General features: G+C 42.0%; 1 protein-coding gene across 2 annotated transcripts in view; it reads left to right on the top strand.

The window, feature by feature from the left end:
• The first annotated feature begins 12,509 nt into the window (after nt 1-12,509).
• Nucleotides 12,510-16,649, top strand: part of SHROOM4 (shroom family member 4) — a 201,609-nt gene continuing 197,469 nt past the window's right edge. Inside the window, exon 1 of one of the 2 annotated variants that reach the window (XM_074360053.1) lies at nt 12,510-13,024. In XM_074360053.1, coding sequence (XP_074216154.1) covers nt 12,908-13,024 — 117 coding nt within the window. In that variant the 5' untranslated portion in view covers nt 12,510-12,907. The remainder of the gene's footprint in view (nt 13,025-16,649) is intronic. The other variant, XM_010964125.3, reaches the window with a different exon arrangement.

The raw sequence follows: 16,649 nt of genomic DNA, 5'->3' as shown, positions 1-16,649 counted from the left end.
CCAACATGTCCTCTTCTGGTAACACAGCTCATCCCACCTAGACTGGTACATCACCCAACTCTGGTGTGATGATTAACTTTATCTATCAACTGGACTGGGCTAAGGGGTGCCCAAAGAGCTGGTAAAAACATTATTTCTGGGTGTGTCTGTGAGGGCATCTCCAGAAGAGATTATCACTTGATTCAGTAGACTGAATAAAGAAGATCACCCTCACCAATTCCAGGGGGCATCATCCAATCTGTTGAGGGCCTGGCTGGAATAAGAAGGCAGAGGAAGGGCCAATTTGCTGTTTGCTTCATCTGGAATAGCCTGTCCCTGGACATCGGCACTCCTGGTTCTTAGACCATCAGATTCAGACTGAATTACATCACCAGCTTTCCTGGTTCTTCAGCTTGCAGATGGCAGATCAGGGAACGTCTCAGCCTCCCTAATTGCATGGTTCCTATAGTAAACAAGCAAACAAACAATTGGTTCTGTTTCTCTGGAGAACCCTAATGCGTCTGGCTAATCAGAGAATTCTATTTCTCTGGTCATGGTTCTTCATTCAATTCTGGAATTTTTGCTGAGACTATAAAGAAAGTGGATCTGTGTTTCTACTGGGGTTGCTAAGTGGTAAGATACAAACCTGGAGCTCTTGGTGGCTATCTTGACGACCATGCAGAGCGAGCCTGCTTGAGAACTGAGTCAACAGAGAAGAGATCAGAGCCAATAGATCGAAACAGATTGCTGATGACATCATTTGAGTACCTGGATCTAGCTATGCCTCTAATGACCCCTGTTGAATTTCTATTAGTATCAGTAACCTCTTTCTTTCAGCTAAAGCTTATGTATGTTGTATTTCTGTCACTTGCAAGCCAAAGAGTCATGCTTTATACAAATATATATCTAGACTCTTTGTGTGCACACACCAGCCTCTGCACACACATACACTGGTCTGGTTAGTTAGGGAAGGCTTCCTGGAAGAAGTAAGACCTGAACTAAATCTTAAAGTGTTGGTAAGAGTTACCTAAAGTAAAGGGAAGTCTATTTTAGGCAGAGAGCTAGCATGAGTAAAAGTATAGAAGTGGGATATACCACAAAATGAGGGGGATGGGGATACCAGGAGCAGTTTGGTATGGCCATAAGGTAAAGTGAGAGTCAGAGGAAGGAGAGACAAAGCTGGAGAGCAAGGCAGGGGCCAATTTGTGGAGTATCTAGAATGTCATGTTAAGAAGATGACCATTTGTATTCCTTATATTCCTTGTCTGAAGCCCAGTCAAATTTTTACATTTTTTCCCTCTGTGTTATTAGTTCTCCAGTAACCTGGATCCACAAACAGTATCAAAGTAGAAAGCTTTCTAGGTTGGGGTTTGGTCCATCTCAGGATCTTTTTTTGGTTCTGAATCACTAGAGGATCCTCTTTGGCATGTCCTACTTGCTGGCTGCTTGAGGGGAGGCAATCATTATCTTCCATTCCATGATGAAGAGATATAGCAAGATATCAACCACAATGGTCCTTCCATGTGCAAAAAAAAAAAAATGCCTTTGGTTTTCCAGGCCGAGGGTCATGTGTTCAGTGATGACTAAGCATCAAGAATGTCCATGCCCTGTGCTAGACACAGGGAGCACATAGAAGAATCAGACAGGGTTCCTGCCCTCAAAGAATATCCAGCCCAAGGGAGGAAACAATGAAAATAAAATGTAATCAGGGCTACAATGGAGTAACATAATTTTTTAAATTGAAGTATAGTTAGTTACAATATGTCAATTTCTGGTATACAGCATAATGTCCCAGTCATATGTGTATGTATATGTATATGTATATATGTGTGTGTGTGTGTGTGTGTATATATATATATATATATTCATTTTCATATTCTTTTTCATTAAAAGTTATTACAAGATATTTAATATAGTTCCCTGTGCTAAACAGAAGAAATTTGGTTTTTATCTATTTTCACATATAGTGGTTAACATTTGCAAATATCAAACTCCCAAAGTTATCCCTTCCCACCCCCTTTTCCCAGTAACCATAAGATTGTTTACTATGTCTGTGAGTCTCTTTTGTAGATGAATTCATTAATGTCCTCTTTTTTTTTTTTAGATTCCACATATAAGTGATATCATATGGTATTTTTCTTTCTCTTTCTGGCTTACTTCACTTAGAATAATGATATCTAGGTCCATCCATGTTGCTGCAAATGGCATTTTTTATTCTTTTTTATGGCTGAGTAGTATTCCATTTTATATATATATATATATATATATATATATATATATATATATATATATATATATATATACCACAGCTTCTTTATACACTCATCTGTGGATGGACATTTAGATTGCTTCCATGTCTTGGCTATTATACAATGGAGTAATATAAAGGGAGCCGTGGGAACATCAAGAAAGAATAGACTTCAGGTATCAAGGAAGAGTTCTTCTAACAGTGTGACCTTTGAACTGACTTGAAAAAGGAGTAGGGATTTGCCAGAGGGACAAGGATGAAGGGAAGGGTATTCCAGGCAGGAAGAAAAGCTTTTGAAAAGGCCTAGAGGTACAACAGAACAGATCGTGCTTAGGGTGACTGACGATAATTTGGAACTTCTGGAAATCTGAGTATGTGGAGGATTGGTGAGGAGAGGTTGGGACAGGGTTGTGGGCAGAATGGGGAAAGTCCTGACTATGTAGGCAGGGAGCACAAAATAAGGATCTTAGCCAAGGGACTTGAATTTTATTCAGTACACAATGCGGAACCACTGAAAACATTGAACAGAGGAGTGACATACAGTGTGTGCTTTAGAAAGAGCATCCTGGCTACAAAGTGCTGCAAAGAGGAGAATAGATTAGAGGTATCTGGGCAGAACTGCAGACATCAGGGAGCTCAGTTAGGAATCTGTTCCAATGATCTAGGTGTGAGACGATGATGGAGTGGCAGTGGGCATGGATAGAAGTAGATGGATTTGAGAACTATTTGGTGGCTGAGTGGCTGTCAGTGATGTAGGAAGAAAAAGGGAGATGTTAGGTATAATATCTAGGTTTCTGAAGTTAAATATCAACCAGTGAAAGAAAAAAAACACTGAAAGTGCTCTCTCTATTAGAACATCAAGTAATTTTCAGGTTCCTGACATTTGTTCCAGAATTGAGGAACCTCCTTCCTTACTCATCTGAGCTGCCAGACTCTCAGAGAGAGAAGCCAGGCATTCCCAAATTTGAACATGAGTCCTTATGTGTGGCTTTGTTCATGTATCTACATGGGGGAAGGAGTCTATGTGTACACATGCCTGGGACCACCTCCCCCACACAAAATATCTGGGGAAAGTCACATTTTTCCATAAGCCCATCTGACAAGGTCTGGACAAATGCAACTGGTTATTCTTTCCTCTTTGGGCTAGGTCATTCTAGATTCAAGCCAAAGCAAACTAGTTTCCTCTCTAGCCACTGTTTCATAGACAGGGTTCATTTCTACTTACTCTAGAGTAAAAATAAACTATCAAAGAAAAGAAAGGTATCTATATCTATATTTTGACTGTCAACTGTATAGTTCTCCAGAGCTTCATCAAAACCATAGTGGGGGCTTTGTTTTGTTCAAATGCCCATTGCATTGGTGTACCTTCTCTGTCACACTAAAAGGGCAAAATGATGGAAACTTTTTGAAAGTAAAAGGGCTGGGTTTTGTGTGTAGGTGCATATGTGATTTGTTTCTCTCCATAGCTGAAGGAGTTGAGGCAAGAGCTTAATATGCACCAAATATTTATTTTATTAATGACTAAGGAGTAATGAGTGGCTCACAGAAAACAGCATTTGAGAAATAGGACAAATTGGCTAACCCACAGCTCAAAGCAAGGGTGGCCCCTTTCCATGCTGGGTACCAAAAAGAGGGCATCTTCAAGACCACATTTTGGGTCTGAGCAGTTCATCTGATTATCACATCCTTGATATGGAGTCAGTCCCTGGCTGAAACTCCTGTAGAGCAATGGTAAACATTCATCACAGCCCAGCTGAACCTGTACCAGATGACTGATTTCCCCAAGGGCAAATTGAAGGTTTCCAGTTGGGCTGACATTAGTGTGAGCTTAGAACACAAACAAACCAACTCCTGCTCCAACAAGCCTTCCCAGAGAACACCAACCACAACAGATGACAGCCTCTTACACACACACACACACACACACATATACACACACATGCTCATAGCTGTGTAGATTTGTCAGCTCAAGAAGGAAGAAGTTCTAAATCTACAGTGTCAAACATAATACCAAGTGAAGATCCTGAGATTCCATGAGACAACTGATATTTTTCTGAGTGGATAAAAGCACAGGATGATCCAAATGGGATAACTTGGCAACAGGATTCTTTATAAAGTTACCCAAGGAGAAACTGAAACTCCGTATTTCTCCAGCAGCATGTACTTTCAAGGATTTCTTTAACAAAAGGAGTGTTCCAGCTACAGTATTTTGTCTGCTATTGTTATATTAGCTTTAACTCAGAAGAAACAGGCCTTGATCATATATCATAATGACTTTCCTTAACCCTAAGCAAGACTCCCCAGGAATCAAACTCTTTAGTGGAATAGTCTACCTAGAATTGTCCTTTGCTGCAACCCCCCACTCCTCCCACACACCCTTAGATGTATGCTAGGTGGGAGGGAGGAGCTTGTTATAATTTTCATGTAATCTGTGTATGAATAATACCTGTAACATTAGACTTTTTCCCCTCTCCACTGATAATTATCATTGCCCAAGATCTCACCTCTGTGAGAAACATTCAGAAGGGCCAGGGTAATTGTTGGGCAAGGTGTGGATTCATGGAGAAACAAGGGCCTTAGAAATCCAAGTAGAATAGTCCCATAGATCCAACTGATGAGATTAAAAATGAATACCTTTTGATATCATTTATGACATAATCTGTTTCATTAAAAAAATGCCCTGGGTCTACTTTTGCCTATGAGTCTACTGGCCCAAGAATATTCTGGGCCCACCAATACTTGATTTTTCAAAAAAGTATGGAGGGGATGATTAGTAAAGCAATGAATCTATTGGTTTCACCTGTAAAATGGTGACTCTGATTCTGACTCTTACCTTATTTTTCCCAAGGGAGTGATGAAATGAAAAAGATGACTTGATAAAATTCGGTAAGTATCTTAGAAGTATGTGTCAGAGTCCACTAGATAACAATCACAAAACACAGATTAGATTTCTCTACTGTGATCATTTGCCTATGACAAATGAGAACTTCCCTAGCCTGTAAAATAATCTTCAAACAATCTGTGAGCTAGCAGAGAAAGGGTTTCTGAAATAGTGACTGCTAGCCTATAGACAGGAAGTTGGAAGTCTGACTGCAGAATGGAAGAAAAGGGAAAGAAATGGAATTAAGCAGTCTTTTGAGGTAGAGCCTGCTTCTAGGGGAGAAGGTATAGCCTGCTTTAGGAAGGGATGAATTGGGAGTTTGAGATTTGCAGATACTAACTACTGCATATAAAATAGATAAACAACAAGTTTCCACTGTATAGTACAGGGAACTATATTCAATATCTTGTAGTAACCTATAATGAAAATGAATATATGTATGTATTCCTATGACTGAATTATTATGCTGTACATCAGAAATTGACACATTGTAACTGACTATAATTCAGTTAAAAAAATAATCATTCTGATCACTATGGGAAGGTGGCCCTAAAAGCCAAGTTCAGGGAACACATCTTCATTCTCTCTCCCTCTCTCCCCTACACACACTCAGATCAATCTCCCTTGAGGACTACCTGGAGCTTGGGCCTAACAACCACATATACTTCCTGTTATACAGATGTACAGACATACAGTCACCTAGGTAATCAGAACAGCATTCAGAAACAGGCCCATATAAATATTCAGAAAACAATATGGATTAGACAGGCAAACAGAGGACAAAGGGCACAGAAATTGCATAAAATGGGTTGGGTAGATATATCTGGGGAGTAGTAGTGACTATTAACATTCTCATCCACACCCAAGTTCAGAACCAATTGAGAGACACAAGAAGCAGAGAGGAAGAGATGAAAAATATCTGTTTACTACTGTTACAAGCTGGATTGGAGGACAGGGAATATATAGATGGCCATAATAGACTTCTTCATACTCTCTCCACTTAGCTAGACAGAATTGCCAACTTATCCAAAGGTGGGGAAACAGGCCAAGACAATTATTCTAAAAGAAATGCTCCCAAATGGACACATGAAGAGAGCAGAATGGAGGATTTTAAACCCTGCCCTCCCCTGCAAAAGAGGAGAATATGACAGAGATGTGATTAATAAAGTTTTATCACAGGATGCTTCTCCAGCCTCCCTGCCTTGAAATCCTGGTTTTCTCACTTCCTGGAAAATTTTTACTAATACTTAATTTGCAGGATCATTGTAATCATTGCCAATAATATATGGAAAATGCCTTGCATGGTGCCTAGCGGTTGTTCTCTGAATGTAGGGCAAATTAAACTCACTGAATGAATACTGTTAAGTTTTCTGTTGAAACATTGTTTCAGTAAATATGTAAGCTCTTTAAAAGAACAAATGTTATGTCCATACTACCCAAAGTGATTTACAGATTCAATGCAATCCCTATCAAAATTCCAATGGTATTTTTCACAGAAATAGAAAAAAAAATCCTAAAATTTGTATGGATCCACAAAAGAACCCAAATAGCCAAAGGAACCTTGGGAAAGATGAACAAAGCTGGAAGCATTCTGATTTCAAAATATATTCCAAAGCTATAGTAATCAAAACAGTATGATATTGGAATAAAAACAGACACATAAACCAGTGGAACATAATAGAGAGCCCAGAAATAAATCCACACATATTCATTCAACTAATATTTGACAAGGGGGCCAAGAGCGTCCCACTGGGCAAAGGATAGTCCCTTAAACAAATGAAAATTGGATATCCACATGCAAAAGAATAAAACTAAACCCCTCTTTTACACCATTCACAAAAATAAACTCAAAATGGATTAAAGTCTTATATGTAAGACCTGAAATTGTAAAACTCCTAGAAGAAAACATAGGAGGAAATCTTCATGATGTTGGTTTTGGCAATGACTTCTTGGATACAACACCAAAAGCATAGGAAACAAAAGCAAAAATAAATAAGTGGGATCATATCAAAGTAAAAAGCTTCTGCACAGAAAACAAAAAACATAAAACCTATCAAAAACAAACCATAAATAAGGCAACCTACAGAATGAGAGAAAATATTTGCAGACTATGTATCTGATAAGGAGTTAATATCCAAAATCTATAAGGAATTCATAGACGTCAATAGCAAAATTAAATTAAATTTAATTTAAAACAGGAAAAAAAGAAAGCAACTTGATTTAAAAATGGGCCTATTTCTCCACAGCCTCTCCAGCGTTTGTCATTTGTGGATTTTTGAATGATGGACATTCTGGCTGGTGTGAGGTGATACCTCATTGTAGTTTTGATTTGCATTTCTCTGATAATTAGTGACATTGAGCATTTTTTCATGTGCCTATTGATCATTTGTATTTCTTCCTTAGAGAATTGCTTGTTTAGGTCTTCTGCCCAATTTTGGACTGGGTTGTTTGTTTTGTTCTTATTAAGTTGTATGACCTGCTTATATATTCTGGAGATCAAGACTTTGTCAGTTTGATCTTTTGCAAAAATTTTCTCCCATTCCGTAGGTTGTCATTTTGTTTTGTTTATGGTTTCCTTTGCTGTGCAGAAGCTTGTAAGTTTAATTAGGTCCCATTTGTTTCTTCTTGCTTTTATTTCTATTGCTTGGGTAGACTGCCCTGGGAGAACATTTTTGAGATGTATGTGAGATAATGTTTTGCCTATGTTTTCTTCTAGGAGGTTTACTGTATCTTGTCTTATGTTTAAGTCTTTAATCCATTTTGAGTTGATTTTTGTGTATGGTGTAAGGGAGTGTTCTAGCTTCATTGATTTACATGCTGCTGTCCAGTTTTCCTAACACCATTTGCAGAAGAGACTGTGTTTATTCCATTGTAAGTTCTTGCCTCCTTTGTGGAAGATTAGTTGACCAAAAGTTTGTGGGTTTGTTTCTGGGCCCTCTATTCTGTTCAATTGGTCCATATGTCTGTTTTTGTACCAATACCATGCTGTCTTGATGACTGTAGCTCAATAGTATTGTCTGAAGTCTGAGAGAGTTATTCCTCCAGCCTCGTTCTTTTTCTTCAGCAATGCTTTGGCAATTCTAGGACTTTTGTGATTCCAGAGAATTTTTATTATGATTTGTTCTAGTTCTGTGAAATATGTCCTGGGTAATTTGATAGGGATTGCATTAAATCTGTAGATTGCCTTGGGCAGTGTGACCATTTTAATAATATTGATTCTTCCAATCCAGGAGCATGGGATAGCTTTCAATTTTTTTAAGTCTTCTTTAATTTCCTTCATCATTGTTTTATAGTTTTCCATGTATAAGTCTTTCACCTTCTTGGTTAGATTTATTCCTAGGTATTTTATTACTTTGAGTGCATATAGTTAACAATATGGTATTGTACACTTAAAATTTTTTTTCTTTTTTTTTTCACTTAAAAATTTAAGAGGGTAGATTTCATGTTATGTGATTTTTTTTTAACCGCAGTTAAAAAATCTTATCTTTAACTGGGCAAAGATTCTGAATCTAGGGTCTATAAGCCTCAGCCCAAACTGTATACACATGGGGTGATCAGATATAGCTAGATTTCTAGGGGAGAGAGTGCATAGCTGTCACTAGACTCTCAAAAGAGTCCTTAATTCAGAAAGGAGCTAGAGTCACTGCTATGAAGAAAATTGTTTTCAAATTTAAGTTAAAAAAATTTAAAAGTTCAAAGAAGACTGCTATTTCAGTCTCCTCCCTTCCAAAAAGGTAAACTGGTCAATAGATTTCTCATTAAAAAAGACTCTTGTGAGGATTTTTTTTTTCATGAGGTGGAAGTAAACAACCAGTTTTTAATTTCTATCTCTCTGTTTCTTCTGATTGGCCTTTTGCCCACCTCCTCTGTCAGCTCCTTTTTAGATCCGTGTGATCCTTCTTGACTTTTACTGTATTACTTTTGGGGGGAGGGTAATTAGGTATGTATGTATGTATGTATGTATGTATGTATGTATGTATTTATCTTTAATGGAGGTTCTTGGGATTGAACCCAGGACCTTGTGCATGCTAGGCATGCACTTTACCACTGAGCTATACCCTCCCCCTACTTCTTGACTTGTAAATACTAGCATAATATTTAAAATATTAGTATAATCCAAGAATCCATCTAAATCTACCCTTTCTTATAATTCTGATATCCCTTTGTGAGATTATCCACTCCGAATGGCTTCGACTATAATCCAAATGGTTATCATCAGTCACCATTCCCCTCTTGATACGCAGTTTCCTATTTCTACCTGCCTACTGGGCCTTACACCTTTTCACCTACAGGCAGCTTAACACATTTTAGAGTGAATTCATTATCTGTCCTTTGCCCCCCTCCACAGAAATACACCCCTGGATCCTTCTCCATTTGTTTTATTTTCACATGGTTCATCTCCATCATCAAAGCTCTGTTTGCACATACACTATGTTGAGCTGCTTGCTTAGAAGTAGTGACAGAACTTGCAAACTGTACAGGAACTTAAATAAAGTAGCTCAATCTTTTCAGTTGCCAGAGAAGGGGAAGGATCTGCTTAATATCACACAGCAATTTAATGGCCAAACCAGCTTAAAATCCAGGCATCTCAAGTTCTACCCAATAACCTTTCTACTACATAATCACTCTCCCACTAACTCTATTTCCAGGGAAGAATGAGATCCCTGCCACTAACTGTGACTCTTATCAGTAAAGAAGCAAGATTATTTAGCCATCCAATGTTCAAAATGGCTACTTGTGTGCTGCTTGCACCAGGGGCTAGGTAATTTATATTCTTTTGCTGGAATGATGAAAAGGATAAACTGAAGAGTCCAACAAGATATCAGTGTGGAGTAATTCTTGGAATGAAAATAGACTGGTTAAAGGCCAGTTCTGTGCTTGCTTGCATAATAAGGTGGTAAGGATTTTTATTTTTTCCTTACAAAAGTGTTTTCATATGTATTATTTCAGTTTTGTCTTCAGCAGGCCTGGGAGGTAGGTAGGTCAGGGCTTCTTAGCTGAAGTTTACAAATGAAAAATATGAGACTGAAAACAGTTCAGTGATTTGGCCAAGGTCACCCACCTAGTTAGTGACAAGGCCAAGGCTCACATGTGTGTCTCCCACTTCCCAATCTCTTTCCTCTAGTCTAGACACATAATTCTAGTACAACCCTGAGTGATGACTACATTTGCTGTGAACTGAACTTTATAGATTTCAATATGCTGAACCTGAAACAAGCTAAGTTCTACCAAGTGACAATCCTGGAGATAGGAGTCTTATCCCAAAAAGAAAAAAAAGAAAAGAAAAGAAAAAGCCCAGTTTCAAGGTGGAACAGAGCAAATGGGTGTTATATCATTGTCGACACTTAGTCAAGCATTAACAGGCTGAGATGCCACTTTCTCAAATTTTCTGCTTTCTAGTAGGAGGAATGCAAACTAAGAAAAAAAAAGAACGTGATCAAGATGATTTTTGCAGGTCTAAAAGTCTAAAAGATTGAAGGTGATTCCCCATGTGAATCAGCTCTAAGGATTTTTAAAAAGCAGGCTGTAAACCCCCCAAACTGGAGTTTTATTAAAGAAAAGTCAGGTCCTCATCTTTTAATGCAGACAGTCCAGGAGGTCACAAGAAGAAAGGATTGGAGGAGGAAGGGAAGCCTGTGGGAGAAGTTTCAGTGGCCTACTGGGGCACATGCAGGCTGAAGTGTGTTGCTTGCAGAGGCTGTGACAAATGAGGAAATGTAGGCAAAGAGTGACAACTTTGACTGCAGAAAGCTGACTGTGGAAGTAAGGGTGCCATGGTGTGTGCTCCTTGGTGAGGAAGATGAAACTGCACCAGAAGGCAAGAGAGAGTGGGAAGGTCCTGTTGAGTCATAAATGAGTTGTCAAAACTTTCCCTGCTAGCGTGGGGCTCTTTTAAAACTCCCTGCTTGCAAAAAACTAAAAATAGACTTACCATATGATCCAGAAATCCCACTTCTTGGCATATACCTGGAGGAAGGTCTAATTTGAAAAGATACATGCACCCCAATGTTCATAGCAGCACTATATACAATAGTCAAGACATGGAAGCAACCTAAATATCCATCAACAGATGACTGGATAAAGAAGCTGTGGTATATTTATACAATGGAGTACTACTCAGCTATAAAAAGAATAAAATAATGCCATTTGCAGCAACATGGATGGACCTGGAGATTGTCATTCTAAGTAAAGTAAGCCAGAAAGAGAAAGAAAAATAGCATATGACATCATGCATATGTGGAATCTAAAAAAAAAAAAAGGAAGAAAAAAGAGGACCCTATGAACTCATCTGCAAAACAGAAACAGACTTGCAGACATAGTAAACAATCTTATGATTACCAGGGGAAAGGAGGTGGGAAGGGATAAGTTTGGGAGTTTGAGATTTGCAAATGATAACCACTACATATATAAATAGATTTTAAAACTTTCTTCTGTATAGCACAGGGAACTATATTCAATATCTTGTAATAACCTTTAATAAAAAAGAATATGAAAACGAACATATGTATATATATGCATGACTGGGACATTATGCTGTGCACCAGAAATTGATACATTGTAACTGACTATACTTCAATAAAAAAAAACTCACTGCCAGCATGTGGCTCCTGAGACAACACCTCAGAGGAGTGGTAACCATGTCCAGGTCAAGACTGAGAAATCAGCCTAAGATTTCATAACAATTTCAGTTTTGGAGACGATGACTGTGGGTATTTGTTTGGTCTGTTCCAAAGCCCAGCTCAGACACTATAGCCTCAAGCAGGAACAGATGAGCAGAGATGTTCTGGCCCCTGTTTAAAAGCCAATTCTTCCAAAAGGCACAACATTGCTAATTGGCCAGCTTATCAATGGATGCTCTTTCCTGTAGGTTTGTTTAGGAGTGAAAACAATACTGTTAGTCATAAAGTTTGCTGATTCCTGGCTTGGTCATCTCCATGGGGCAAATGCAAGGCCGTGCCAGGAACTCCAGATGACTGGAACATAGACAAGCACAGTGCTACCCATAGACTCCAGCGCTGAGCCAGGGTGCGGCTGAGCCTGGGCAGGGGGCATCCTCAAAGTGCTTCTTTATTTAAACTATGCTCCGGGGCAATGTTTCATAATGACCCCACACACCTAGCTCGTACACACAGAGCCTCCTACACACACAGCCCCACTGTGTTAGCTGGCCTGCTCGCTTTACTTTCCATCCCTCTAGGCAAGGTCCACAAATTCCCCGGGACTTTCAGAAGAAAAAGGCAGTCAGAGAAACAGGAACGCGCTAATCGGGAAACCAGCATTTCAGCCCACTCGGCCACGCGGGCCATCCACACTAACGACTTTCACCTCCCCTCGCCTCGGCTGGCTGGAGGGGCGGGGAACCCGGCAGTAAGGAGGAGGACCAAAGTCGGGCGCGGGGGGTGCTGCTTGAATGAAACAATGTAACAATTGATGTGAAGCCTCGCCTTGCTCCCACTCCCCAGCGATCCTATAGGCGAGTTCCAGGGACTGCCCCTCCCCATTGCTCCGTTCTCTTGTCCATTACGTGCTATCCCTCCGCCTCTCCTTATTTCTTTTCTTTTCTTTTTTTTTTCCTCCTTCTCCTCTCCTCCCCTCCCTCTCTCCCCCTCTCTCCGGCTCCGTGTCATTTCCTCCTTGCGCTCGCTCGCGGCCCGAGCGTCTCCAGCCCGGAGAGTAGGCGGAGCAGGGCGGTGCGGGGTGGCGTAGCGCTGGAGGGCGATGGTGGCGGAGCCGCTGGGGGCGGAGGCAACGTAGCCCCCGCAGAAAAGGAGCCCCGCGGCGCCTGAGCCGAGCGGAGGATGGAGAACCGGCCTGGGTCCTTCCAGTACGTCCCGGTGCAGCTGCAAGGAGGGGCGCCCTGGGGCTTCACCCTGAAGGGGGGTCTGGAACACTGCGAACCGCTCACAGTGTCTAAGGTAAGAACCGGCGGCTGGGTCCCAGCGGTGCACAACTTTGAATGGGCGAGCAGCGGGTGCGTAGGCTGCCGCGGGACGCGGCCCTCGGAGCAACTTTGAAACTTGGCCCGGGCTGCGGATGAAGGCCCCCCCGGGAAGTATGAGCGTCTGCGAGGGGTCTGGCCATCGGCCCCGACGCAGACACCCCTTCAGGGTGGCGGGAGTGCGGGATGAGAGCGCGGCGGGCCCGGGGCTAGAGCCCGGCGCGCAGACACCCTCGGGAGGGCTCGGGGGCCGCTTTTGCTCCCCCACGTCGGGGCGGCTGCTCCCCTCCGTTGGAGCTGGAGGCAGTGGTGGCCGCTGGGGGTTTCTCCTTGGCTGTTCCTGCGCCCCTGCGGGACAGCGAGGGGCTGAAGGGACAGGCCGGACGGTTTGGCAGCTTTCTTCACGGCGTTGGCCCCTCCATCGCCTGGCAGGCCGTCTGGCTGGGGCAGGTTGCAGGGCGAGGGTCCGGTGTGGGAACGGAGATGAGGCATCGGTGGCTTTCGTCAGCCTCACTTCCCACGGCCGGACGCGCGCACATCCATTCAGCCTACGGGGCGTTGCTGCGGCCGCTGGGTCTCGGCCTTTCCCTCCCGCCGGAGTCCTGCCCCAGCGCCGGCGAGATTTCCTGCACGTTGAGGAGCTTGGAGGAAACTTTTGCGCCATGGATCGCAGCTGTGCTGGAGCTGCCGCCGCCGCCGCCGCCAGGGTTTGTTTGTTTTAGGAGGCTGTGGTCTGCTGGAAGCCAAGTTGCAGCTGAGGACAGGGGAGAGGCGCTCTCCCGAGCGCTCCAGAACCCCCTCCTCCCCAAGCGAGCCATCCTCTCGGTAGGGGTGTGGGTAGGGGGGTGGGGGCCGCTGGGGCTGTAACTAGGAACAGAGATTTGCAGGACGACTCACCTGGAGGCGCCAGATGGCCGGGGGAGCGAACTTAACAAACTTTATCCCGGTTTTTGTTGTTTCTCGGAAATGCTCAAATCTGAAAAGCCCTTCCCTTCCTAACCCTCTCAGATAGCCATTGAGGTGGAAGATGTGGCTTTGGGCTGGAGATAGAAACATGTAGTTTCTCAGCGGGGGAGCAAATGTCACTTTATTGTTTTGGCTTTGGAACGGAGGTCACCTCTCAGCAGGGGGCGGTAAATGCCCCCCGCCACACCCCCGCAGTAACCAGTGCCCCTTTCTCCTGGCATCGTAGCTACTGGTTGTCTTGTATGTAGGGGGTCCTGGGGGCCTTGGGGCCCAAACTCTTAGCAACTTGGGGGTGTCGCCATGGGGTGTACCAATTGGCTTGAGCACTCTAGTTCTGCTGAGGCAAAACTTTGAGGGGCTGTCAGGGAAACCTGGGCTCTTTAGCTTCCTGAAACACCAATAACCAGCCCAGATCTTCACCCAGCACCCCCTTTCCCCATACTAGTCATGTATTTCTCACCACCCTGGGATGCCTTTGTCACCCACTGTCACGCCACCCCCCCCCCACCCAAGGCACCCTATGTCTCCCTCCAGTAATAACTTTTTCTTAAAATTATTTAAAGGAGGGAGGGAGTAATAACCTTTTTAAAATTAATTTTTAAACAGAAACACTCTCAAACATCCCCTCCGAGGAGGGGAATCCTGGCCTTCAGGAATTTGTTCTAAACAAACTCCTCCTCCTCCCCCCTCCCCCTTTCCACCAAGGTCAGAACTGTCTAGGCCGTCCTCCACGGTCTGACAGTTCCTCCCTTTTTCTCCTGACACCAGCCGCAGACTTTCCAGTCTGTCCAGACAACCTGCCTTGGAGAGGTCATGTTTCACCTCTGCCCAGGGCTGACCCTTCTGGAGAGGCACCCCAGGGAGTGGTGGCTGCTGTGGTCCCTGATTGTTTTGTGAGCCAGCACGAGCATGGCAGGGGGTGTTACTAAGTATGGGGCAGCCGACAATTTGTGGTCTGGCGGGGGGATGATTTGAGCGTAGATGAGGGTTTCCTTGGCCAAGCTGTTGAGGAAGTGACTCGTGTGTTGAGAGGCAGGGTGCCTTTTAATGATTCCCTTTCTGCTGAATGTACAGTTGACCCCTATTACAGGAAAGCTCATTATTACACACATTTGGGTATACAGGGGGTAAAATCATTTCTCCCATCTCTCCCGGATAGCTTGTTTCCTTACAGTAAAAGCCAGCTATGTATAACCTGGTTATCCCAACATTATATAAAGGAGCCATGATATTTTTTAAAAAGTGCAATGGTTGCCTGTATTTTTTTAAATCTTGCCAAGACACTCTGTGGCATAGTTCATTAATCCTCTTTAAACTTTTCTACCTTAGTTTTGTTTCCCCTGTGCTTCAGAACAATACAGCTTTCTTCTTGAAAAGATCCTCAGTCTGCACACATTGGTGGGAAAGGAATGGAAGAGTGTAGAAAGAGAATTGTATTGGCAAATCGAAGACTCGGGTTCTAATCCTTGCTCGGCCACTCACTAGCCATGGGATCCTGTGTACATCACTTGCCCTCCCTGGACTTAGGTGTCCCTATGTCTACTATGAGGTTCAAGTCTTTAAATAAGACTAGGACGGTCTAGTAGCCAATCCGTTATGCTACCTCTAGCCCTTTTCTGCTTAGAATGGTTTCAGACTGAGGAAGATGATCCTTTGTTATATTTGCATACAGTGTTACTGTTCATAATGTGTTTCCACATCCCTAATTTAGTTAGCGTCTTACAGCCACCCTATGAGACAGTCAGGGAAGGTTGTAAAGAAACTGATGGAAACATTGAAGCCATGGTGCATTTAGTGGCTTGTCTAGGTCTGTTATCTGGTGAGTCAGTAGTAGGCTTCAAGTCTATCATATTTTCTACTACTTGGAGAGTTTCTTTTTAAGTTATTATTATTTTTTAATTTAAATATAGTTGATTTACAATATTATGTTAGTTTTAGGTGTATGGCATAGTGATTTTTTTTTGCAGATTATATTCCATTATAGGTTATTACAAGATATTGGGTATAGTTCCCTGTATTATACAGTAAATCTTTGTTGCTTATCTATTTTATGTACAGTAGTTTGTATCTGTTAATCTGTTAATCCCATACTCCTAATTTGTCCCTCTCCCCTTTAGTAACCATAAGTTTGTTTTCTGTCTGTGAGTCTGTTTCTATTTTGTCTATAGATTCATTTGTATCATTTTTTACATTCCTCATTTAAGTGATATTATATAGTATTTGTTTTTCTCTGTCTGACTTATTTCACTAAGAATAATACTTGCTAGGTCCATCTGTCTTGCTGCAAATGGCAATAATTCAGCCTTTTTATGGCTGAGTAATATTCCATTGTGTATATATGTATGTATGTGTGGGTAAAATATATATATATAATTTTATTTTATATATATATATATATATAATTTTATATATATATAAAACCTCCCCACATCTTAAGCCAGTCATCTGTTGATGGGAAGTTGGGTTGTTTCCATGTCTTGGCTGTTGTAAATAGTGCTGCTATGAACACTGGGGTGCGTGTATCTTTTGAAATCAGAGTTTTTGAAAAGAATCTATAGGCAAAATAGAAACAGATACATCCAGATATATGCCCAGGAGTGGAACTGCTGGGTCATATGGTAGTTCTATTTTTAGTT

Source organism: Camelus bactrianus, chromosome X, assembly GCF_048773025.1.
Source record: "Camelus bactrianus isolate YW-2024 breed Bactrian camel chromosome X, ASM4877302v1, whole genome shotgun sequence".
In the NCBI taxonomy this organism is placed as follows: Eukaryota; Metazoa; Chordata; class Mammalia; order Artiodactyla; family Camelidae; genus Camelus; species Camelus bactrianus.
Note: the sequence above shows the minus strand (reverse complement) of the source record. Positions and strands in the feature narration are given on the sequence as shown.